General features: G+C 34.7%; 1 protein-coding gene across 13 annotated transcripts in view; it reads left to right on the top strand.

Annotated features, from left to right (window-relative positions):
* Positions 1-27,625, top strand: part of EPB41L2 (erythrocyte membrane protein band 4.1 like 2) — a 262,601-nt gene that overhangs the window by 183,977 nt on the left and 50,999 nt on the right. For all 13 annotated transcript variants that reach the window (XM_074187588.1, XM_074187579.1, XM_074187578.1 and 10 more), the window contains exons 7-10: positions 8,400-8,618; positions 12,725-12,812; positions 18,640-18,792; positions 19,298-19,395. In XM_074187588.1, coding sequence (XP_074043689.1) covers positions 8,400-8,618; positions 12,725-12,812; positions 18,640-18,792; positions 19,298-19,395 — 558 coding nt within the window. The remainder of the gene's footprint in view (positions 1-8,399; positions 8,619-12,724; positions 12,813-18,639; positions 18,793-19,297; positions 19,396-27,625) is intronic.

Genomic DNA, 27,625 nt, shown 5'->3' with positions numbered 1-27,625 from the left:
GAACTCAGGTCCTCCTGACTCCAGGGCCAGTGTTCTGTTCATTGCACCACCTAGCTGCCCCCATAGTTAATACATTCTTGCCTATATTCTAGTGGCATGTCATAGACCAGAAATGATTCAATTGGTGTGTTTTTTAATCCTATAGAAGAGAAAACCAATGAAAAGATTTTGTAATTTTGATGTCTCCCATATGATCATTCAGAGGCTGAGGGCTCAATTATTCTTTTCTGATCATTGCCCAAATTACAATTACTGACTTATTTTCCCTTAACCATCTGTTTGCAATTTGACAAGATGATGGTCACAGAAAGTTCTAAGATTTTTCTGAAGACTTCATAAATAGGATGGATTCTCATCATTTTCAATAGCTTAAGAAAGTAATTCCTTTACCTTCCAAAGTAATCCTTTTTTTTTCTTTCTGGTAAGCTTTTTTGAAATATTATGCCATATTAAATCATCTTAAACATTCCATAAGTAAAGTAAATTTTGTTTTGATATAGTAGAAAAATACAGGATTTGGAGTCAGAGACTGTGAGTTTGAATATTGACTTAACTACTTGCTATGGTATAATGATTGCAATTCATATTTCTATACTTGCATTTTTTATAAAAAGAAGGGATTGGACTAGAGATGGCATTTGAGCCTTTTTTTTTTTTTGCTTTAGTCTTATGAATAGTGAATGTAATCTTAGCAGAAGTTCTTAACTTGGAATCCAAGGACCTTCAAGAAATCTGAGGATAGATTTCAGGGTTGTATGTGAATATAATATTATTTGATGGTTGAATTCCCAAGCAGCTATATCCACAATTTTTTTTCTCAATTTGAATATTCTGTGTTTGTCTTCATTTAAAGACAATTCTGTTTACAGTTCATGATGTTGGGTGGCTAGGAGATGCAGTGTATAGAGTCCCTGTCAGGGTAACTCATATTCCCAAGTTCATAACTGATCTTAGACCCTTAGTAGCTGTGTAACCCTGGGGCAAATCACTTAGTTCTCTCTGCTAGAGAAGGGTCTTTACCATCAAAACCCCAACTTGGGTCACAGAGAGTCATACGTGACTGAAATGACTGAATTGCAATACATTTTTCCTTTTCATTATTTAGCAAACATTTGCTAACTTCTTGCTGTGAGTTAAACACAGAGGTTTTTTTTTTGCAGGCATTTTATTAATAAAAGAGTCAATGATACTCTCAAATGCCAAAGACCTGAATTTTTTCTTCTTCTGAGCAACATCTGTGGTTTCTTTGGTGTACAGAGCTCCTGGTGAGGAAATTCTCTCCAACAGTACCAATCTGTACAACTTTAAGTCTTTTCAAGTTTGCCTTCGAGGGGCACTTAGAGGATAAAGGACTTGCCCTTGGTCACACAGCAAATAGGAATTATCCCCTTTAACTCCAAGGCTGGCTTTCTATGCTACAATGCCTCTTAGGAATTGGGATACAAAGTTTAACACTGATACTAATCTCAAGAAGTTTATATTTTGCTGGGGAGTTGAGAAAGTTTAGAGATGTACACACATAAATTCTGAGTTTATATAGAGGAAGCCTGAAATACAAATTTGGAAGGGGAAAAACTGTCAACTAGGAGAATCAGGAAAGGTCTCATGTAAGGAATTGACTCTTGAGTGGAGACAGAAGGGGGAAGTAGAGGTGATTCCAAGAGGCAGATAAATCCAGCAAAGGGGGAGATCCAATACAGAATCATGGAGGTGAGAGATGGAAGTGGTGTATTAGATACAGCAAGTAAGATTAGGACAGTTTGACTAGGAAGTAGGATAATGAGGAATAATAAAATCAAATACTTTACCAAAGGTATATTCTATTACTTCCACTTCAAGGGCCCTTTCCTCCTTTTCATAACCTTGTTTTTATTTTCTCTGGAATTCTTATGTAATTTTCTTTATATATAATGTGATAGAATTTTATCAGATGTAAATTTCATTTTCACTTCATTTCACTAAATTTCCAGGGAGCCTCTAGCACTCTAATGCGAGTCCTTAAATATAAAAACAACAACAACAACAACAACAACAACAACAAAAGCAGCAACCTGTTTCAGTGTAACTTACAGTAATTTTTCCTCTCATCCAACAAGGTCACTGAAACAAGAGTCAGGAGAAGGCCTTTGATATTATTCAAACAAAGCAAGGATCAGGACTTCCTGAAGCAAAGAGGTAGATGAGGGGCAGGTGGGTAGGCACACAGGACAGTCTCATTGGTTATTTGTTTGGTGTATTTGAAATTAAGCCAAGTTACTGACAAAGAGTGGAGAATAGAAATCCAATTCCTGCCCTCTATATAGGAAGGCATTATGAGAGTTTAGAGCTCCATCCTCCATCCTTCAAGTCAGAGGGGAGAGAAGGGAAGTTGGTGTCAATTAATGTTTGAGTTAGCAACTTGGTGGTGCATTTAGAAATAGTAGATTAAAAATTGTAGATGATTAATATGAGACTTGGATTTTTTCAAAGTGCTTGAAATATATTAAGGTGCCCTGATAGTAAAAAAAATATAGGATTTGGAGTCAAGCTATGAGTTTGAATATTGACTTAACTACTTGCTAAAGTATAATGATTGCAATTCATATTTCTGTACTTATATTTTTTTATAAAAAGAAGGGATTAGATTAGAGATGATATTTGAGGCTTTTTTTTTGCTGTAATCCTATGAATAGTGGTATGTATTTGTCCATTATAAATCTATACTTATTTATGTAATATGTGTGAATATAATATTTTATATAATCACACATATCATTTATACACTATTATTTTTTATTACTTACATAATATTATTTTAGGACACACATGATGGCTTGGACTTTTATTTCATTTCTTAGGGAATTCCCAATAAGGAAACTTTCTCCACCCTCTTAAAGAATTGCCTGGTGCATTGAAAGAAAGGTTAAATAATTTGTTGAGGCTTGTACAACAAATATATGTTGGACATGGAACTTGAACATTTTTCTTCCTGATATCACTGCCTGTTATCTATCTGCTATGCTATTTCTGCTGATGTCCAGTCCAACACCTCATCTGTTTTTTTAGACCTTTCAAATGAGATCTTCAGTAACATCTTAAATTCATTATTTCTGAAGTTACACTCATTATCTTTCCCCCTAAATTGATTGAGTATGATATGCTACTTAATAATAATAATAATAATAATAATGATGATGATAGCAAAAATAGTAGATAGCATATATTAAGATTTGCAAAGTACTTTGAAAACAGTATCTATTATTTTTAATTTATCCTCACAATAATCCTGGGAGGTAAGTGCTATTTATTATTAGCCACATTTTACTGATAAGGAAACTGAGATAGACAGGGGCAATATATCTGTATCATTTCTCTACCAAACAAGAAAATGGTTAACATTTTCTTGCTCTTGAGTTATGAGAGATTTATCGTTCTAATTGTGAATAATGTAGGCGTGTCTATGTTATGTCAACTTTTTTGAGTTTTTGCACATGGAGATCTTGTATAAAACAATTGTTTTTTCATCTCCCTTTGACTATAGGTTTTAGAAAAAAAGATAGTTTTGTAAATGTATTATATATTCATTTGATACAGTTTACTAAGGTCTACTTCTGTCATCTTTTTCTGCTAGATTTTGACCATGTATAGGTACCCAAGGGGCTATAGTGTTAGTATGAATTACTGATAATGCAGATTCCTCTTCAGGAGTGCGTAAAGGTTTTGCATCTTGACTTTCCAGGCTTGTAGTTGATGGGGGGGGGGGGGGGGGAGATGCACCATTACTAATCCAACTCTGATCTGGATTTGCTTTAGCTAGTAAATAATGGCCTTTTTAACTGCATAGTAAACTGTTGGAGCATTGAATCCAACACGCTGACATGCATAGAATACAGAGCTTCTAAGCAAGAGTGCTTTTAAATAATAGACCTTAATTAGAGCTCTGTAAACCAACACCCATTCTGTATACATATATACTCCCTGCTGTAAATTGTTGGGGGATTAAAATCTCTTGGTTATAGTTATTTTATAGTATCACTAAGTGCTTTGGTTCTTCATGTAATGGGCTTGAAAAGCAGCTCTGTCAGCAATTAAAAGTCATAATCCTGAATGGTACACTGAATGCCTTGGTTTATGGATAATGTCTGTGCAGCCTGAACACAGCCACTTGCTTGACTGTTCTTTGTTAAATTATTGAATGCTGTGCTCCATGGATTGATCTATGACTTTTGCAGTATGGAACACAAACAAATACATACACACAAACATAGACTCACATTTTCTATGCCAAGCACCTGCCTAAATTTGGTGTTTTTTAATAGGATTGGAATGGCAGATTGAATTAGTACAGAAGATAGCCATTTAGAATGCTATTTATTATGAAGGGGAGGTTGAGGGTGTGGGGAGGAGGATGGCTACCTATTCAGAAGCATTCTTACTTCAGAAGTATATTTACTTCAGAAGTATTCAGAAGTGCACTTGCATCTGTGTGAAATTTTTATTGTTCAGACAATATTTGGATTGGTCTATTTGATGATGCTCCATTTATGCAACATTCCATCTCTTATTTCCTTTCTTTTGCATGCAACCTGGAACTGTGCCTAGCATCTAATTGATGCTTAATAAATGCTTTTGGGGTGACTGAATGAATGAGTTGTGGGGAAGGAAGTGAAAGAATACATATGAAAACTGTAAAGAAACAAATAATGAATTAAAATATAGAACTGCAATAATGATACTCAAGATTGTGAATCAGAAGGAATTCATAGGAATCACATTAGTAGTAGGTAAATTGTGAAGGGCTGAAGATTTTGAAACAACAATAACAGACTTTAGTCACTATTAACATTTTCCATTATGGAGAAAAATCTTATGATAAATGGAAAATATTCAGAATCAGGCAAAGAAAGGGACCAGTCCTTGAAAGTAGATTAAGATAAATTAAATAAATGTTTGATAATATAAATATAATTGTTTTCATGCTGCAAATATTTATTGATTCACTTTAAATAAGATTATGGAGGAAGATGAAGGAAAGGGAGCATCTGTGCTTAATCTAATAGTAGTAATAAAGCTAATGATGATAATGATCATTGTCTTTCATTCTCGAAGAAGATCATGACATCAAGGAGGTGATGCCAATGCAAGCATGTGAATTTGATTTGAGAGAAGGAGCTTGTGTTGTGTTACTAGCCTCACTTTCTCCATCTGGGTCCTGTGACCAGATATGAATCAGAATGACTGGAGATGGTCCTGGATGCAAGGCAGTCAGGGTTAAGTGACTTGCCCAAGTTCACACAGTTAGTAAGTGTCAAGTGTTTTTGAGGTCACATTTGAATTCAGGTCTTCCTGACTCCAGGGTTGCTATTCTATCCATTGCACCATCAAACTTCCCTAGCTTTAGTACTAACATTAATATACACTTGTAAGCTTCTTGAGGACAGAGACAGTCTTTTGCTTCTTTTTGTATTCCTAGTGCTTAGTATCATGCTGGGAAAAAAGGTAAGTGCTTAATAGATATTTGTTGATTGATGATACAGGGCAGAATATGATCTCTCTCCTGAACTACACTATCAGTGTCAGTTGCTTGCTGGACATTTTCACCTGAGTGTTCTGCAGATTTCTTGGACTTCACATGTTTAAAATGGAACTCCTATTCCCCTCCAGAACCCATTCCTTTGCCAAACTTCCTTATTTTTGCAGAGGCAGTTGTCCTTTCCCTTTCCCTTCTCCCTTTCTTCTTTTGTTTCTTGTGCCACATATTGTCTATTGCACCTCCACACAGCATCTTTCTCTTTGATCTTCTCTTCTCCATTCACAAATTCAACCCTAGTTTAAGTGCCTATCGCCTCTAGACTTTTCTGCTTCCAATCTCTGAAACTTTTGCAACCCATCTTTCACACCATTGTCAAATCCATAGTCCTAAATCAGATATCAGACCCTACTGTTCCCCTATTCAAATGTCCACCATTGCCTGTTTGATAAAATACAAACTCCTCTTGCTGGTAGTTAAAGCCCTCTACGCTATGACTGCCACTTATCTTCCCAATCTTATTTCATTATTCCCTCTTTGGTTTGTTTGTTTGTTTTTGGTTCTTGAAAACCCATTTCCTGCCTTGGTGCCTTTGCAGAGCTGATCCTGGCATGTTTCAAATACTCTCTTTTTCATGCCTTCCAAAAGTATCTGGGAACTTCTAGCTTCCTTTTAAAGTACATTTAGGCTTCACTTCCTACACAAAGGTTTTTTCTGGTGTCCCCTCCTAGGATTGGGGTGGGAGGGTTAATGTTTATATTTGTAGAGGTTATTTTTACTTATCTATGCCAGTGTTTTAACTCCCCAGGAAGCTCCTAGTAAACAGAGTTGGTTTGGTTTGGGACTTTTTAGTCCCAGTGAATGTGTGTGTGTGTGTGTGTGTGTGTGTGTGTGTGTGTGTGATACTTAATAAATGTTAATTGTAAGAAGTTTAAATGGTTTGCTTTTACAACAGTAAGGACCTGGTTGACACAAGATATTCTCAACTTGTAGTACACTATAAAGTGCTAAAAGAGTATGTGTAGGTAACTAATGAGAATTTTCTGTGGTTGAGAAATTGCCAAATGGTGAGGCTAGGGGTAGAGGAAAATATATATTTGAAATAGTTAACTATAGGATTATAAACAATGAAAAGAAAAATATTATACCAGAGGACTATTGGAACAATAATAATGACTAGAGAGAAAAAAAGTATTAGTAGAAAAGGGGAAACAGGTCAACCATTTAGGAGAAGTGAGGCAGAGAGGGAGAAGGAAGGGAATGAAATTTTGATTAGAAAAGGGAATCTGAAGAGGGAGTCACATTAATGAGATATTATGAGCTCTTTGATCATCACTATGTATGGCTTAGGGTAGAATTCCACCCTAATAATAGTTCACAGAAATTGAGGTGGTTGGACTAGGAGAGCAGGATATTTTCAGCGTATTTGTTCAGTTTTCAATAACATATTAAAATTGTTAATTACCAGGGTAGGAACTAAGTTATGGGGAGGAAGGAAGGGAGAGAGGGAGAGAGAGGAAAAAAAAAAGTATTGTCTGGTGTTATTTTCTCAAGGAGTTGGAGACCAATAATTCACAGCGCCTGAGTTTTGGACTATATAATATAGATGGTTGAAGGGAAACTCATTGATGGAGAGGTTGCCCAGTGATGGTGGCTTGGGAGAGAATCTAGACGTTACTGCATGGAGCAGGGAATATACCAGCTTTTCCTCCTTTTACACAGTGTATTAGGGCTGTGAATTATAGAGCAGTAAGCATTAGTAAGGGAGTCTTGGATACAGTGAGATTTTTGTTAATACAAAAATATGGGAAGAAGGTAAATGGAGAGTTCAAAGATGAAAGGAAATTTTATCCTACGTGGAAAGAGGGAGGAACCTTTCTGAAGGCTAAAGAAGAAAGGAAATGGAAGTCAGAGGATTGAACAGAATGGAAACCACACTAATAAGGAATGGCAGATATTGTCTGAGAGATATTAGCAAATTTGCGGTGACTAGAAGAATAGAAGTTATAAAAGTGCTAACTAGAGGACAATATTTGGTACAGAGTTTCTTCTCTTAACAAGGTATGGTTTATGTTCAAAGTCTATGTCTCTGGACTAAATGTTCATGTGGCACCAAAGATGATGGCAGGGGGCATAAATTGGAGGTAAGACCCACTCAAAGGATAGCTCACATATGTAACATAGCATCAACAAGAAATGATGAGCAAGATGGTTTCAGAAAAACCTGGGAAGATTCATATGAACTGATGCAAAGAGAATTGAGCCTGAACCAAGAGATCATTGTAAACAGTAATAGTAATATTGTATGTTGAATGATTGTGAATGACTTAGCTATCCTCAAAAATACATTGATATAAAACAATTCCAAAGGACTTATGATGAAAAATGCCATCTACTTCCAGAGGAAAAAACTGATGGAGTCTTAATGGAAATCAAAATATACTCTTTTTTATACTTCATTTCTTTTTCTTTTCTTTTGCAACATGGTTAATATGAAGATATATTTTACATGACTACAAATGTATAATCTATATCAAATTGCTTGGTTTCTCAAGGAATGAGGGAGAAAGAATTTGGAACTCGAAATTTTAAAAGTCAGTGTTAAAAATTGCTTTTACATGTAGAGAAAAATACAATTTAAAAAACGCAATATCAGTAGTACATAATTAAAACTTATAGTTAGCATTCTTTTGGTTCTGTGCACATACAGTACACAGCTTGCATTATCTGTGGTCAAAAGACCTGTGAATAAGTATAAGCTTTGTCAAATTGAATTATTGTCATAAAATAGTATGATTGATGTGAATATTTGTTCTCAATATAATTATGTTTGAAGAATATTCCTAGAACTCTGTGAAAAATAAGTGATTTTCTTTTTTTCCCCTCATAGATATTTCCTGTGCCTTCAACTTCGACAGGATATTGCTTCTGGCCGCCTCCCCTGTTCGTTTGTGACTCATGCTCTCCTTGGTTCCTATACGTTGCAAGCTGAGCTGGGTGACTATGATACAGAGGAACACAGTGGTGATTACATCAGTGAATTTCAGTTCGCACCCAATCAAACTAAGGAGATGGAAGAAAAAGTAATAGAGCTGCACAAAACTCACAGGTTTGTTCACAGAATAGTTAAGAGTTAATTTTTTATTTACGTATGATTAGGCTAACATTTAGATACTGACAAATGGGATATTTTGGGCCCCATGAATGTCTTGAGGTAAAACTATTACATCGATTCCTAACAAATGGAGAAAAAAATGTTAATGGTTTTTATTTTTTGAAAAAGCTAACTGCATCCTTTGCATATTTTTTTATATTCATTTAGAAAAGGGATGAGGAATGCTGTCCTGTGGGCCTGAGAAATCATTTGATAGGGCACTGCCACGGCAACTGCAGGGGGGACTTGAAATCCAATAAATTTAGGAGTCTTTAAGGGATAAATTAATTTAAATGTTTGTCCAAATATAATGGGCTAATTTTTTAGTTAATAATTTTGTATAACGGGCAGCTAGGTGGTGTAGTGGATAAAGCACCGGCCTTGGAGTCAGGAATACCTGGGTTCAAATCTGGTCTCAGACACTTAATAATTATAGCTGTGTGGCCTTGGGCAAGCCACTTAACCTCGTTTGCCTTGCAAAAACCTAAAAAAAAATTAGTAATTTTGTATAGTCTACAAATTATGTTATAAATATCCAAAAGACCCTTAGCAGAAAAAAAGTTCTCCACCCCTGATTTGCATCTATTCTCTATACTTACCTTTCTTAACAATATTGTATTTATTTAATTTTAAATTGTTAGTTTAATAGTTCTGTTATGGTGCCTTGGGGTTTCAACCCTTGGTTTTTGAAGATGATTAGGAAATTGTAATCTTAGGCAGAAACTGAATTTTCTCCCATGTTTTGCTTTGAGTAGTAATGGATATAGACTAAGTATAAGAACCAATTTTATGAAATACAGAGAGTGATCTCCAGTAGGCCAGTCATTATAAGGATTCTTTGCGAATGGCAAAGAGAAATGACAGTCCTTAGTACTTTGTGGCTTTCTTCTACCCCCAAAGTGTTGATTAATAGCAGAAAATAGAGCTCAAGGCATGCTAAGTAAGAATCACACATTTTTGGAAAACTATAAATGTTTATAATAGACTCACTAAATATGAGATCCTTTACTAGTGACTAGCAAATTAGTATTTTTTTAGAAAGAATCAGTTGTATCATATTGATATTCCTGTGTTCATTGAAGCCAGAAAACAAAAGGAATTTGTAGCTGAAGGGAAAGATTCTTAGCTGTCTCTCTTTGGAGCATCATGCTGAAAAGTTGTTTTTTGTCCATTTGTCCAAATGCAACAAGAAACAACATTTTGTTGAACACACTTCCTTCTTATCCTTCAATGCTCATAATGTGCATAACCAAGACCAAGAACAGTATAAAGGGAAATATTGTAACTTCTCCATCACCTTCTATTGTAAAGGAAGAAAAATTACCCCCTCACAAAAAAGGCAAATGAGAAAACATCAATGACATCTGACCCATTTGCCTACTTTCTCATCTCTATGAAATCTGAGAAAGATCTACACATGTATACATTTTTGATGAAAATGAAAAGAGAAAAGGATGGGTTATTTCAGTTTTTGGCAGATGATCATTTCTTTACCGATACATATTTGATTGAAATGTATAGCTATTTCAAGGTCACCATATGCTTGCTCTTTTCTGAATTTCAAAACAAAAATTAAACATATTATAATGAGAATAAAATGTAGACTTAAATAGAAATTTTTCATCTTTTTTCTGTCACTGACCTCCCTCAGCCTTCTCCCTCCCCCTTTGGAAGGTTAGTCAAGTCTTTGAATACTTGTGTAAAATAAATACATAGGACTAGAAAGGAAACCAGTTAAATTGAAATATAGTTATCAAAATATTTTAAAAATATTTTATGAATTGGTCCTAAAGGCTACAACAAGAAATCTCTCATATGTTTGTTAAGCTCTTATAAAGACTCTTTAATAAATGCTACCTCTGTTTAACAAGTATCTAATTATGAACAAGTAATGATAGAGAAATTTTTTTAAAAAAAGTATTTTCCATAGTCATGGAGAATGAGTACAAATGGAAGAAGTACTCATTGTATAAGATGGTGGAATTTACCAAATGATGATTTTGTACTGTAGATTGTAATTAACAACCCTAGAATGTTATAATGCTTTCCCAATGAACTCCATGACTACTTAAAAAGATCTTGTCCTAATAATGCATCTATTAAACAATAAATAGGTTTAAAATGTCTTTTATCATAATTATGCCATGCAACTAAATGTCCTGCCCATTGAATAAGCACAATAGATGAATAATTTATTAGGAAGAGGAAATCTAACTCTACTGTAGTTGGAAAATTACAGTGCATTTGATCTTCTCTTTTTAAAACAAATGTTTCCCCAGTGATGCTATATGTTCTGAATATTAGGACATAATTTCAGATTAATCAAAAATATAAGACACAGAAGTCAATGGAGAGGTACATGTTGGGCACAAGCTTGATCTTGCTCTTTCCAAAGTTAATAATCATAAAGATGTAGAAGGAATGGAGAAGGCCTGTCACTAGAAAAGGAGGTGGGTTGATCTGAGTGAGAGAAAACAGATAAGTCTGACTACTGCATTGGTACCACAAAATGTAGAGATCCAAAATAAGGCCTCCAAGATTTACTTGATCTTTGTGGAGGATTCAAGAAAAGAAGACATTAACAAGAATTGTACAGGTAGAGAATGTGTTCTCTTTGGATTGAAACAGTACCCATATCAGTGTATAATACAGATTCATCCAAGAACAATGAATGCTATAAACTGAAGATTTTGTATTCCTTGTAGAAGAGTTTTTAAATTTTTTTGTTTTGTTTGAAAAATATACTTCAGCAGCAATAGAATAATCTATGGTAATGGGCACTGGTATTTATTTAAATAATATAAAATCTTCAGTTTTACTTATGATATCTCATAATAGCAATAACCTTATCTATGTTTTCTAAATCTTTGTAGATGATTCAAGGAAAAAAGATCATGCTTTCTAAATTTTCAGATTTATTGCACTTGATATTCAGAATAGTGTCAAAAGAGTATTTAATTATTGAAAACACACTTTGAATGATCCCCACATTAATTTATTTATAGTTTAAAAATTAATTTGGCCTTGTTTTGAGATATCTATGGATAATTTTATTATAATCAAATAATATATAATTAAGGATTTAGAATTTGTTCTCCTGGGACAAATGAAAAAAAGTAGTTCATTAAGTTGGGCTTAGATAACTTAATGAGGTTTTTGCTTTCCCTAAGACAATACTAAAACACAGCTTCTTCAGACAATTGGGCATGTGGCCTCTTTTTTAAAACAAGCAAACAAAAAATCAAAATCGTGTGTAGGATGCCATAAAAGGAAAAATAAAGAATGTTTAGGGAAAACGTGATTTGTCTATTTCTTTTTTTTAATATTTTATTTTTCCATGTTATGAAAGTTTTTCAACATTCTTGCATATGCATATGTATATTTTTAAGTTACATAATTTCCTTCTACCCTCTCTTCCCATCCCCCTGCCCTTAGGTTAATATTGTACATACACATTTCTTTTTTTTTAAAAAAAAATTTTAGTTATTTTGAGCTTTACAGTTTTTTCCCTAATCTTACTTCCCCCCCCCCCACAAAAGGCAATTTGTCAGTCTTTACATTGTTTCCATGGTATACATTGATCCAAATTGAGTGTGATGAGAGAGAAATCATATCCTTAAGGAAGAAACATAAAATATAAGAGATAGCAAGATCAGACAATAAGGTATCAGTTTTTTTTTCCTAAATTTAAGGTTATAGTCCTTAATCTTTGTTAAAACTCTGCAGTTGTTTCTCTGGATACAGATGTTATTATCCATTGCAGAGAGCCCCAAATTGTCCCTGATTGTTGCACTGATGGAATGAGCAAGTCCATCAAGGTTGATCATCACCCCCATGTTGCTGTTAGGGTGTACAGTGTTTTTCTGGTTCTACTCATCTCACTCAGCATCAGGTCATGCAAGTCTCTCCAGGCTTCCCTGAATTCCCATCCCTCCTGGTTTCTAATAGAGCAATAGTGTTCCATGGATTTTTCTATATTTCTATAAAATTTAAAAGCATTTTTGGTCATGTGTTTTATTCACATTTTTCCCATTAATAATATCATTCTTTGTGATTTTTAGGGGCTTGTCTCCAGCACAAGCTGATTCTCAGTTCTTAGAAAATGCAAAGAGACTTTCCATGTATGGTGTAGATCTACATCATGCCAAGGTACTGTAAACTTATTTATAAAACTTTCTTTATGAATATGATGTTCTAAAAAAGGTATTTCTGTATTTAACCTCCAGCTCTTCATTGAACCTTTCCTTCTAATAAAGAAAACAGTGAAGCAAAACCAACCAAATACAATGACCTTATCTGAAATCATGTATTAAATTTTGTGTCCTTATTCCCATTGACTATGTACCATGTGATTTGTCATCTATTCTCTGAATCTAAGCTTGATCATTAGAAACAGTTTGGCTGCCTTTTCCATATTGTTTTTATTTAAAGTATTGTGTATATTAGTCTCTTGATTCTGTTTATTTGACTTTGTATCATTTCATACAAGTGTTTTCATGTTCCTCTGAATACTTCTTATTCTCTAAATGGCACAATGGTATTCCATTACATTCTTAAATCTTTTGCAGTTGCACCCCCAATCACTAAGTACCATATTTCCTCATGTATAAGACACACCTTAATTTTGGGGCCTGAAATTCAAAAACAAATGTATTACATAAAATTATATATATCAAGTTTTATCCATGATGAAATTCAAGGACCTTCTGCTCGTAGCTTTCAGGCATCTGTTGGGCAAGTCTTGTGCATGGATGCATGCTTTGTCCATTCTGTTTCACGAACCTGAAGCACTTATTGTGTCTCCTTTGAAATCAGTCACTTCCTTTTTCATCAGCAATTCTTCTGGCTTCCTGTGGAACCATCTTTGTGGACACAGGAATTCCACTTACCCTTTGCTCTTCAATCCATCTCTTCAACTCCTTCTCTATATCAGGCCATTTGGCTGACTTGCCTCTCACGGCCTCTTTCTGCTGGGGCATTTTCAGTTGGGTTTCTTCTTCTCATAACCAGTCTTGAATTGTTTTCTCAGGTGGAGGAAGACCAAAATGATGCTCAGCAGCATGATTTGCATTCACTTTTGCAAGCCTGGATCACTTTTGACTTGAATTCAGCATTGAATGAAAATCTTTTCTGAGCCATTTCTGGGCAGAATGTGGCAAAATGTAACCTAATATATCATTAAAAATTTGAAACAAGGAACACAAAGTCATCAAGCACAAAAAGCAGGAAATGCAAGTAAAAAAAAATCTACAACTACTATATAAGATGCTCCCAGTTTTTATTTTTCAGAAAAGGTGCATCTTATACATGGGGAAATATGGTACATATTTTTTTTCCCATTCTTTTGATAAGCACACAAAAAAGAAACTTGCTATACTTCTCTCTCTCTCTCTCTCTCTCTCTCTCTCTCTCTCTGTGTGTGTGTGTCTCTCTCTCTCCCCTCCATTCTCCCTTCCTCCCTGCCCTTCCTTCCTTTCCATCTGCCTTTCCTCTTCTGATACATAGCTAGTAGTCATGGATTTGGGTTACAGAACATAAAGTGTTTAATGACTTTTCCTACATGGATTACAAATTGTTTTCCCTAATGGTTGTACTATTTCATAGTTAAACTGACAGTGTCCATTGTATCTATCTGTATACAACATCATCTATTTCTGTTTTCTATTATCTTGCAACATAAATCTATTTTAGAAACTGTATGCACTATTGTATAACAACCCCTATTCCTTGGGCTCTAATTTGAAGAGACAAAAGATTTGAGTTTTAAAATAACCTAAGCATCTGTAGAGAATGTGGATACAGGGAATGAATAAGCATTTTTATAGTACCTAATACTATGCCAAATACTTTAATTGATTTAGGTCTTTTTTTTTTTTAATTGAAAAACCTATCTATGAACCCAGGATATTGAATTGTACTTCTTTGGGTGACCATAGCATTTAAAGGGACCAGATTACCTTATTCTTTTCCTTTCTTTTCTCCCTTGTTCTGTCAGCATTTTCCACTCTAAAATGCTTCTATATCTGTTCCCTTTGTACAAGCCCCCACTATATTGGCCTCCAAATTCATTATTCTGTTTCTCTTTTTTGGTAAATTCTTATACCTTGGCTCTTACATCATCCCTGCTGGTTTCTCTCTGCCTTTGCCATTTCCTCAGTCTTTACCGTTGTTCTATTGTCATTGTTGTTTGTCCTTTATTCTTCAAGAAGATCATGATATCAGGGAAGGGATGCCATGATGTGCAAGTGGTTTGGATTTAAGGGGGGGGGCTATTTTGTTTCAGAGCCATCTGGATCTAGTGGCCAGATAGGGATCAAGATGACTAGAGATTGCCCTGGATGCAAGAAACCTTGGCCTTTTACAGCTCAGATCTTTCCCAGGTCACAGTTTGACTGTAGCAGTGCTCACATTGCTCTAAAATGAGATAAAAGAACAAAGGATGAATATTATCAGTATCAAGGATGTCAGTGCTCTCCAAAGAGCTTCTGGATATCATGAGTTCAGTTAGTGTCATGGTGGTGTCAGGATCAGAGAACTTGGTTTTGATTCTTTTTTCTATCACTTTTAGTACTTCTTTGACCTCCCTCTACCTCAGGTTTTCAGTTGTCAAGTTAGGGAGGCATCTAAGATCCCTTCCAATTCTACACTTGCAATTCTATGGAAGAACCTCTTTCCTTTTTAATTTTGCATTTTTGAAAAAAATGAGAGATGTGTCCTAGCATTATTAAATATCTGTTATATGCAGAAGACTATATTAGACATTGGGAAAAATGCAATGTTCTGATAAAATGCAAAAAGTAAAAGAAAAAGAGGAAAGTAATCTGTTCCCTTTAAATGCTATGGTCATTGAAAGAAATAACATTTCAATATCATGGGTTCACAGGCACTTTTTTTTAATTAAAAAAGACCTAAATCAATTAAAGTGCTTAGCATAGTAGTAGATACTATAAAAATACTTATTCTCTCCCTTGTGCCCAAATTCTCTAAAAAGAAGGCATTTGAGCCAGGGCAATATGAAGGATGGAATCTTAAATAAAGGCTTGATTCCTAATTTAATTTACTTGCCTTGTGGCAGACCACCTCTCTTAGATCCCCTGTTAATACTGGATCTGGAAGGGGGAGCTCATACTTATCTCTTCCTTAAATAATCGAGTCCATGTGGTGTGTGAAGAAAACAAGTAGATAGATAGCTATTAGGGCTCACTTTGTAGAAACTGGAAAGAACATGTATGGGATGGGTTTCTTGAATTGCCTTACCATGCATACTTTGGAGATTTTGGGACTCCTTTTTATATTTCATGGTCATTAAATTATTTTTCTACTCACTTTTCCATTAACTGCTCCTACCAAAAGTCACTCATTAATTTCCAATAGTAATATTTGTAGAACCATAAAAAATCAATAGAAATAAAGAAGCTTGACCTGAAATCAAATCACCATTATTAATATGTCAAATAACATCATATCAGAAATCTTCAGTATACTGAACTCATATGGAAATGGTTTAGTACAGTCCTTCCTATAAAAATTGTTTTCTCATTTGTGATGAGACCACATTTATCTCTTTATTCAGCATGTATTAAATGCTTATTAGATACAGAGCTTTATGTTAGACATTGGGAGTTCTGATAAGATGCAATTTTCACTGTTGTGGAGCTTGTGATCTAACAATATACAAAATTATATTTAAAAAAACTTTAGAGGATTGCAGAACAGAGAGCTTGCTGAGATGAGAGACTATAGATGGTGGAGCCTGTGTCAGCAGGACTCTGTTTAGAAGCCTAGGGAAAGCTCCCAAGAAGAAATAGACCTTTAATTTGAGCTTAAAAAGAGGAGTGAAAACTTATTATTTACATAGATAAAACATTTGTGGCCCTAGCGAGTAGTTTTTGGCAGTCTGATTTGGAGCCAAGGAACTTTGTACAGAGTCTTCTCTTATCCCTGCACCTAGTGTTTCTAGGACTTCTTGATGATTCTCTACCAGAAAAGAGTGAAAAACATAGCATATGGATAAGACCCCCCCCCCCAAAAAAAAACCCCACTATTTAGATGGATGGTTTAGTGCATTTTGTAATACACACATGAATTACAGAAGTATAATTACAGAAGAGAAAACATTTGGCAATCAAGAGTCATGAAATTCTGTACTACTACATTTATTTTAAAACAAACATTGTAAAAAAACTTTCTATACCAGGTTAAAGTATGGATTTTAATTTATTGGATTAAGATTGATACTAGTGATGGTTTTGGGATTCATTTCATTTTGCATTCATTTTGTTCAGTAACAACATATATCATGTCACTAACTGATTTTGAATATGTGATGGCTCTAGGTAATTAGCTTCAGTTTATACTTTTTTAATGAAATCTAAGTCTCTTGAAGTATTAATGAGTGATGTATTTACAGGATTGTACATCTTGTATCTCATACAATACAATTCCATGGTGTTCATTTTTAACTTAATTTCTTTGGTACCTTTAAATCTTTGTGACTGATAGTTATTTCAGTTTGCCTTCTTTTCCAAGCAAAAGCCTTAGAGGGAAGCCATTATTGGTGAATTCAAGAAATAGTTTTCAATCCTTTAAAATGTGCCAGCCAAAGGAATCTTGTAATGTCAAGTGAATGTCAACACTATTACTGGTGACCTTCTTGGAAGGATTTGGGGATTCCATCACACTAGGGGAAATTTCAACTCTCAGCTTGCCTTGAAGGGAGGTTTGGAATGAATGTTTGCTTTTGAAGAATGTAATACTGAGATCATCCCATACCTGTCAGCCAAAATGATTCATTGATAGTTTAAAAAAAAGACACTAAAAACTCTGCCAAAATGACTGAATTCAGAAACTGGACTACCAAGTGTCCTTTTTGCCATCCTGCCACTGAGGACTAGTATATATTACAACAGAACATGCATTTTATTTTCTTATCCCTTCTCATGAAAAATCTAGTTCTATTCTCCTTAACCTTCCTCCTCCCCATTTCATGCCTTCTTAACCTTTATAAATGAGTTCAATAATTCACTCACCATATGCCTCTTAAAAAGTACTGAAACCTAAGATTACATACAACAGTTCTTTGAAAAATAAAATATGATCCTTGAAAATGGATAAATTCTAGGGTATGCCATGTTTTCTATGATTTCAACCTATTTTTCTGCTTTTACTGTTATTTAAAGGTAAAATCTATAAAAATCACTATTTCTGTTCTTGACTTTAAGAGAATTAGTTAACAACTGACCATGTATCTAAATGATGTAACATATGCAAACCACTTTGTAAAAAACACACTATCAATGCTGGCTATTATTATTTGTTCTTCCTATTTTTGTTGTGGTTGTTATTATTTTTTAAAAGATTTTATTTATTTTGAGTTTTACAGTTTTCCCCCTAATCTTACATCCCCCCCCCCCCCACAGAAGGCAATTTGCCAGTCTTTACATTGTTTCCATGGTATACATCGATTCAAATTGAATGTGATGAGAGAGAAATCATATCCTTAAGGAAGAACCATAAAGTATAAGACATAGCAAGATCAGACAATAAAATATCAGGTTTTTTTCTAAATTAAAGGTAATAGTCCTTGGTCTTTGTTCAAACTCCACAGTTCTTTCTTTGGATACAGATGGTATTCTTCATTGCAGACAGCCCCAAATTGTCCCTGATTGTTGCACTGATGGAATGAGCAATTCCATCAAGGTTGATCATCACCCCCATGTTGCTGTTAGAGTGTACAGTGTTTTTCTAGTTCTGCTCATCTTGTGAACTCAGCATCAGTTCATGCAAATCCCTCCAGGCTTCCCTGAATTCCCCATCCTTCCTGGTTTCTAAGTTCTAAGTTTCTAAGTTCCATGACATACATAGACCACAGTTGGCTAAGCCATTCCCCAATTGAAAGACATTTATTTTATTTCCAATTCTTTGCCATGTGGTTGTTGCTATTATTAACCAGCATTTTATAATTTGTATTCGGTAGGACTCAGAAGGTGTGGACATCAAGCTGGGTGTATGTGCTAATGGGCTGCTTATTTATAAAGACAGACTCAGAATTAATCGATTTGCCTGGCCTAAAATCCTGAAAATTTCCTACAAGCGCAGTAACTTCTACATTAAAGTCAGACCAGCAGAGGTGAGCAGTGTGGAGTCAGTTTTCCTTAGTGTTTCTTAATCAGTTTATTCAATATTTCTCCATTTTAATTGCTTTTGTAGTAAACATGTTCTTTATATTTAAATTGATGTCTTTCTTACAGTAATTTAAATCTAATGATTTGACAGTTGGTTATTTCCCTAAAATGATTTTTTCCAATCCTTTCTCTAAATCCATTCCTATAATTAAAAAAGAAATGAATAAGAAAGTAATATTACAATATAATGCAGAAGGATGAATAACTTCAGGGAACATTGAAATATAATAAGCTTCTTTGAGTAGATTTATGTCTATGAAGATAGAACATTCTGTTGTTACTGCAGTGCATATGACTTCCGTCTGTGTCAGTACTACTGCTCAGCATGTTGGAAACTTTCTTTCCCTTTCTCAAGCAAGGAGAATTACTACTGTTAGGAACGTAGATGCCCTGGTACTGGTCAGTGATGAACTTTTAAATGTGCTAATTTGTTTTGTGGATTCATTCCAGCTGGAACAGTTTGAGAGCACCATTGGGTTCAAACTGCCAAACCACCGGGCTGCTAAAAGGTTATGGAAAGTGTGTGTGGAGCATCATACTTTCTACAGGTAATTTTAGGAGATATAACTGGTGGAATTACTCTACCAGGAAAGAATATATGGGTTAGCTTAATCTTTGTTAACTATGTATATATCCAGACCTCTCCCTTCATATTCAGTTGAACATTACAAGGTATTACAGGATATAGTACATAAGGTGCTAGCCCTGGAGGCAGGAAAACATTTAGGAGTTCAAATCTGACTTCAGACACTGAGCAAATCACTTTAACCCTAATAGCCTTATTTGTAAAGTGAACCAGAGAAGGAAATGGCAAGCCACTCCAGTATCCTTTCCAAGAAAACCCAACGTGGAACCTTGAAGAGTCAGACACACCCAAAACAAGTGAACAACAAAAATTCTCAGTATTTTAATTGACACAAATCAGTAAATTTAGTTTAAAACCCTTAGAATATTGTGTTTGTGCAACCATTGTGCCATTGGCTTTACCCTAATTTGTTGAACTAATACCCTGAGGCCCAAAAGAGTTTTCCTCTTGTCAACAGAAAAAAACTGATTACTAAAGTAAGGAATTTGTTTGATAATAATATTTGCTACTGCTATTCATTGCCATTTTATTCAAGATTCAGGATTTTTGTCAAAGATCTAGCTAATTCTTGTAGAATATATGTTTGAGGCAAGTTTGTTTTACCTCAGGAAGTAATATAAAGCCTTAAATATTTTTATCATGCTTACTACAATGAAGAAGTAGAAATGTTAAGACTTCTTATATCCTCCCTTCTTCATCTCATGCCCTCTTGAAACCACTTTGGGGAGTTTATTTTTAAATTAAATTTAAGATTCCAAATGCTGGGGAAAAAATCTTTCATTTAAACTTTTTTGGGGGTAAATTTGATTGAAATTTCTATAATCAATAGAGTACCAATCTTTTATTTTGCAAGGTTTTGAGTTTTATAATTTTTCTCCCTTCCTTCCTTCCCTCTCCCCTCCCCCTGACAGAAAGCAATCTGATATAAGCTCTATATTTAAAACCATGCTAAACAGTGATATTGAACAAAAAAAATTTTTAAAACCATGAATTTCTCTAGAAAATAGTAGCACTCTTCATTTGAAGGCATTTATAAGACAACTAAGAGTTTTCCATTGAAATCATACCAGATAAAATACAATGCTACTTTGTCTGCACATGTATATATTTACTAGAGGGAGCTTTCTGAAATTTTTCAAGTCATATTTTGTTGGAATATACAAAATTGAAGAAACATGAAATTTTGCTTGTTAATACTAAATTGTCCTTAGGGCCAGTTTCTTATATAAGATTTTTAAATGGTGACACTGATGCTAATATATGTGACTGAGACTTTATTGGTCAATAGGATTTTTAAAATTCCTTTTATTTCTTTTTCATAGGAATCTTTAGTAATATTTGCACTGCTAAGGCTTCTGCCAATTTAAAGATATACCTCAAGAGAAGAAATGTGTACAAATAATTTTCCTTTATAATGTCTTATTATTTTACTCTTTCCAAGGAATTCTTTTAGTCCATATAAATTTTAGAAATTTTATTTTACATGTATCTTAGAGTGATTTTTGACGGAGAGATATACCACAATGTATAACAAAGATGGCCTATCTGAAGAAAACATATTGTTTTATGATCCAAAAATAATAAATGTTAATGAAATATTTTTGCTTCCTGCCCTCTTTGTGTTCTTTAGGAAATCTTCAGTTAGGTCTATATTCATATTTGCTCAGCATAGCACCTTGTTATTAAAGAAGCAACTAGTCCATTTCTGTGATTTAGTCTGACTGCTTTGTTCTTGTGTAGATCAGCTTACCTATTGATTCAAAGTTCTGTGGACCCAAGAAAACATTTGGTATAGTTAAGGCACAATTCCCTTGGGACTTGCTATATCATTGTTAGAATTAAAAACTAGAAATTAGAAAATTTCTAATCACATCAATTAGTCATATTCTAGAATGCAATATCTATTGAAATAGGAAGCTTCAGAGAACTTTTTAATCCCAATTTGAAAGACTGTAAATTCAGTTGTCCAGAAGTTACATCTTTGCTTTTTTTTTCTTTTGTTTATTTTTTATACATGGTGATGACTCACAACCTCTTGCAAAACCCAGAACTTTACATTTTTAGGCTGGTGTTTACAAAATGCCTTTAATAAAATGTACCTTGATAGAATCATTGTAATATGCTCTGAAAAGAAAATCATTTTTCCTGACAAATGTAAAGTAATTGTTTAGAAGTGACATTGTAGATTGTATAGGATTCTTCTTATTCTCACATGGGTCTTTTGATTCAAGTTTTTAATCTGATTTTGTATCCTATAACCTGTGTAGGTTGTATTTCTACTGCTTCCCCTTATAGTTGAAAAGATTTCTTTGTATTCTTTTATATGACCATTTCCCCCCATTTCAATTAGTGTATGCTCATACTTAATCATGATAGGATTCGAACATTAAATGGGAGAAATATGACCCTGAAACACCTGTTTCTTTCTTATCCTAACGAGAGAAAAGGAGACAGAGAGAGGATAGGAAGTGGGATTGTGAAGCAATCAGGAGACATCAAAAGTATAACTTGCCACACTCAGACATCCCTTGAAATCATTTGACATAAATTTTTAGTAAATCCAATCATCATGGTTTCTTGATTTTCTCCAGTTGTATTCAACAGCTTGGAAGTAGGAATGAATGCAGTGGATGATAGGAGTCTTCCAAGCCTTGAGCTTGGAAAGGCAAGCTTTTCAATAGGATTAAGGGACTGAGGGATTCAAGTGTAGAGGATGGGACAGAATTAGATTTATTAGTCTATGTTGAAAGCACCCCAAAAGAAAAACCAAAATAATATTTATAAATGTCTTAGAATTTTACATGTGGTTAACTTAAGAACTGTTTTAAAACTCAGCAAGTATTAATCAGTGCTCGTTGTCAGGTGCAGATATTTGGAGATCTTTGTTCTGGAGATAAAAAGGAAAAAACCAGGCCTGACCAGAGGAAGGGAAAATTCTAATGGAGGGAGAGTATGTATGTAAAGTGGAGGCTGTCTCAGAGGAAAGGTTCTGAAAGTTCAGGTGTAAAGAGGATGGCCTGAGCATGGTGGAAGAAGGTAGGATTTGAGCTGAAGTCTTGAAGAAAGCAAGGACAGCCACAAGGTATGGGTGAGAGCAGAGTGATTCTAGGCACGGTAGGCAGCCGAGGTCAAAGAATGGAGTGGGGAGATGGCATTTTATATGAGGACCGGCAAGAATTCTTGCTGACTTTTAAAGAATGTAAGCTCATCGAGGGCAGGGATTGTCTTTTGTCTCCTTTTGAATCCCCAGCACTCAGAACAGTGTCCGTTGGGTACTTTATGAACATTTATTGAATGAATCAATAAATGAATGAACAAACAGGGAAGGGAGAAAAATATGACTGAAAAGATAGAAGGGGACCAGGTTGTTAGAGGCTTTAAAAACCAATTATAGCTTTTTTTATTTGGTCCTGGAGGTGGTAGGAAAACCACAGGAGTTTTTTGAAAAGAGGAATCATGTAATCAGACCTGGGCTTTAGGAAGATCAGTTTGTTGACTGAGTAGATGATGGAATGGTGTGAGGAGGCGCTTCAGATGGGGAGAGTTCTATTGCAGTAATCTGGTCTTGAGTTGATTAGAGCCTACAGGACTAAGGAAAGAAAGAGACATAGAGGAGAAATGTTAAAGAAAGAATCTGCAGGATTTGGCAAAAGATTGAATGATGGAGAAGTTTTAGAGTGAAGAGTTAAGGCTGCCCTTGAGGTTATGAACTAAATACCCTTGCTTGGACATGTTGAGCTCAGGGTCTCTTTGGGAGATAGCTAGTTCAGGATTTCTAATATGTACATAGAGATAAAAGACTGAATATTAATAGAGATCAATAGGCCTGGATAAATAGACCCTGAGAGTCATCTTTGTAGACATTATAATTGAATCCATTGGAAGCTGATGAGGTCATTGAGATATGATAGGAGAAAAGCAGAGGGCAAAGGAGAAAGCAATGATTACTGGAGGGGACCTGGATCAAGAGCCATCAAAGGAGAGGAAAAGGAGAACTAGGAGACAATAATCTAGCAAAAACTTTGAGAAGAGAGAACTAGGGGAAGAGGGTGCTCAACAATATCAGAGGCTTCAGATAGGTGAAGGTGGATTGAGAAAGACAACCTACATAGACAGTTTTCTCAAGAATTCAACTACAAAATGAAGGAGAAAGATAAAAGATAATAGCTACCAATGACTAATAGCTCCCAAGGATGGATTTAATGGCTGATTTGGGGAGTGTAGAGGAAATGTGGGTATCAGTGGACAGTCAAGTAGATCAGTAGAGAAAGATTAGAGATGAATGAGAAAGTGATGATGATAGAGGGGGCACCTGTTGGGAGAAGACTAAATGGAATGGAATCACTTGTGCTTGTTTAAGGGCGTCTGCTTTGGCAAGGTAAAAACCATTTTCAATTTTTCATGTCAACTTTGGGTGAAGAAGACAATAGTGACAGATGGTTTCTGAGAGGTATGAGATGAGAAAGATGAGAAAAGAGGGAAGTCATAGTGAGTGACCCCAATTTTTTCAATAAAATATATAAAGCAGCCATTTGGGGCATAGGAGAGGAATTGAGAAGATTTGGAAATGCTGTTGTAGTAAGTGGGATTGTGAAACTATCAGGAGACATCAAAAATATAACTTACCACAGTCAGACATCCCTTGAAATTATTTGACATAAATTTTTAGTGAATCCAGTCATCACGGTTTCTTGATTTTCTCCAATTGTATTCAGCAACCCAGAAGTAGGAATGAATGCAGTGGATGATAGGAATCTTCCAAGCTTTGAGCTTGGAAAGGCAAGCTTTTCAATAGGATTAAGGGACTGAGGGATTCAAGTGTAGAGGATAGGACAGAATTAGATTCACCGAGTGGTTGACATGGGGAAGGGAGGAGAGGGTAGTGTATTCAGGGCTGTGTGACCCTGGAAAGAACTAGAGTGTCAAGGGTTTGGTGGTCATGGTGAGGAGTTGAAACAGGATTAGGGATTGAAAGGCAGAGGGAAATATGAGAGAAAAAATATCAGATAAAGCAATTTTGGCATTCATGAACATGGGAGTGACACATTTCTATGAGATGACAAGATTGAAGATATATTCTTTTCTATGTGTAGTTCCTTTGTATGAGATGAATTAAGGTAGAGACAGACTGTGAGGGGAAACTAAATTTCAAAAAGGGGGTCCCTATATAATAACTCCTGGCTTCTTGATTGGATGATAAGTATGGATTGAATGAACCTTGTAGGAGTATTCCAAACCTCCCCAATATGGTCAGTCAGTCAAGGAGTATGAGGCACTAAAAAAAGTGGCCAATGTCTTATGAATTGAGCCTGCCAGAAGATTGAAGTGGTGAAAAAAGAAAAAGTTTAAAATGAAAGTAAAATGAAACTATGTAACAGCTATTTCAGAGAACACAATGAAAGGTTACTATACCCTTTTTAGTTCTAGAGTGGTACTTGAGGGGAAGGGTTGAGGAGGATTGGAGAGAAGATGCAAGAAGTAAGAGATGGCTCATGGGGTTTCAGACAGATTATCTTTTGGGGTTTTTTTTGTTTTTTTTTTTAGTTTTCTGCAAGGCAATGTGGTTAAGTGGCTTGCCCAAGGCCACACAGCTAGGTAATTATTAAGTGTCTGAGGTCGAATTTGAACTCAGGTACTCCTGACTCCAGGGCCGGTGCTCTATCCACTGCACCACCTAGCTGCCCCAGACAGATTATCTCCTAACTATATAGCTGTGTATGTGTACACCCCTACTTTATTTGATATGGAGAGGTAACTTTAATAAATCTTTTATCTCATTCATGGATTTACTTCCAGTAATGCAGATTGCAACCCAAATGAACCCTCTTTTCCTGTACAGCTCTTGTCTGTACTCTCTCAGAAATTTGCTATCAGGAGTCTTCCTCTTGTTCTCTTGACATTGTTAAATGCTGTTGGAGCACTTAGGGTTTCCACAAGTTATCATTTTTCCTTAAATATCTTGTTCTAAATCTTCAGAAGACACATACAAAAGAGAAAAGGCAGGACCTCTACTTCCATCAAGAAATTTAGTTATCAAGAAAGATTCAAGAAGTTAATTTTCCTCAATCTTTCCCCTTTGAAACATGATTTAGTCTTTTTAAATTTCATCCTAAAAAAGAGGAAGATACAAATTTAATCTTTAGAAATATATACACATGCACACATGCACATATATCATTTTTGCATTAAGATCAAGAAATTTAATGTAACTAATATATCTAGTTTACTTTTTTGGTTCCATTTAACATTTTTAAAGATTTCTTTTTTGGATGAAGAATATTTTTACCTAGCTGTGTGGATGTGGGCAAGGCTCTGAACCCCATTTGCCTTGCAAAAACCTTAAAAAAATGTTTTTACTGTTCCTACTTTGAGGTGTGTTTTCATAGATAATTGTTCCTCATGTTAAAATTAAATAAACTAATAAATTGCAGTTATATTGTTGACAAACTGCTTTTCCTTCAAATAACCTTGTAAATAGTATAACTATTAATAAAAATTCATGAATGAAGATAAGTATGAACTGCTTTATGTTGCCCAAACCTGTTGAAAGTTGGTTAATATATATTTTGCATACCAGCATTAAGAAATAACTGATTTTATGTAGCATAAGAATCATTCAAAATAGGAAGCTGTTAGATTTGCTTAGTTGCCTCTTGGGGCAATCCCCATAGCATTAGCCTCTAGATTACCCTCAGGTTCAACTGTGGTATCTGTTGACATAGGCATAAACTGATTTCACATACTCATTCATATATATATACCACTTCTTCTTGAGTGTAAGTAATCAGGATAATTTTGCTCTTTGTTGTGTATCCCTTAAAATGCTGCATAAAATGCTACTTATTATTATTATTATTATTATTATTATTATTATTATTATAAAATTAGAGATTCAATATAGTAGCAGTCATACAAAACTAGGTTAGGAAATTTGCAGCCTAAAATGCAAAACTGTAATTCAGTTTGTCTTAATAACTGACCTGATTTTGATTTTTTGCTATTCTAGAGACCTTTTGGCATCACATAGAATGAGAACACTGAGCATGTGGAAGGCTGCCAGTGGTTACTTGGCACATTGGCATGCTCAATCTCTTGTTGCCTGCAGGCTCTTTCTCATCATTGATGAAAAGGCTCTAAAAGATTTCTAAAATTAAAGCAGATATGGAGCTAGAATCCTAGTAAAATTGTTTTGGATTGTACCATTTACTTCTGAGAGATAGGATTGCCTAGGGCAAATCATATGGCTTTTCTGAACATCAATTTTTTCATCTGTTAAATGAAAATATAAACACCTGCCCACAGAGTGTTGTAAAGATCAAATCTGATAATGTAAGCAAATTTTATGACTGTAAAGTACCATCTACATCTTGATGATTGTTGAATGATAAAGGAAAATTACTTGCTGCATTCCTCACATTGTATTAAATGGTTGACTAAAACCTATTACTAGATTGAGAAATTTGAGAACTGCTTTCAGGTCATCAGATTGTAGTAGCTGGCATTTAATAGTGCTTTCTTGTTTGAGAAGTGTTCCCCAAGGTCACATTGCTAGTGTCAGAAGTGGGATTTGAACCCATATATTCCTCAGGCTATAATCTGCCTACTTTACCATGTTATCATAATAAAGGATGTCTATTTGAATTCATATTCTAACTTCCCTGGTATAGCTTGGCTATAGGAGATTAAATTTTGTGGGTTTTTTTCCCATTTAAAATTGAATCAATCTAGTATTTTTTATTCTGCAATGTTGACTTTATCATTCATTTTGTGAACTCAGGGATTAAATGATGGAATCATTTTGGCAAGCAAACATGTTAGTCATCTGTGCTAGTCTACTTTTCATTCTGTTCTTTTCTTTCATGGGAAAGAATTATTTTGATGGAATAGATCCAAGGAATTGGCTGGTCTTTTTTTGTAGGAGATATAGCTCTAAACTTCATAAATAAAAGCTAAAAACAGATTCCTGGGCAATTTTATAGCTAAGAGTGAATATTCAGTTATTAGGATTCCTGCAACATATAGAACCATAAAATGCATAAGATCACTGTGACTATATCATCACCCATAGACTTCTTAGATAGTTATTAAAATTGAAAGTTATAGGAAAGAATGTTGATTTTTATTCAATTTGTTAGAAGTAGTTAGATAGCATAGCAGATGGAAATCATCACGGAAGATGAGTTGAAATGTGA

This window comes from Macrotis lagotis, chromosome 5, assembly GCF_037893015.1.
Source record: "Macrotis lagotis isolate mMagLag1 chromosome 5, bilby.v1.9.chrom.fasta, whole genome shotgun sequence".
NCBI lineage: Eukaryota > Metazoa > Chordata > Mammalia > Peramelemorphia > Peramelidae > Macrotis > Macrotis lagotis.
This window is presented reverse-complemented; position numbering and strand designations above follow the sequence as displayed.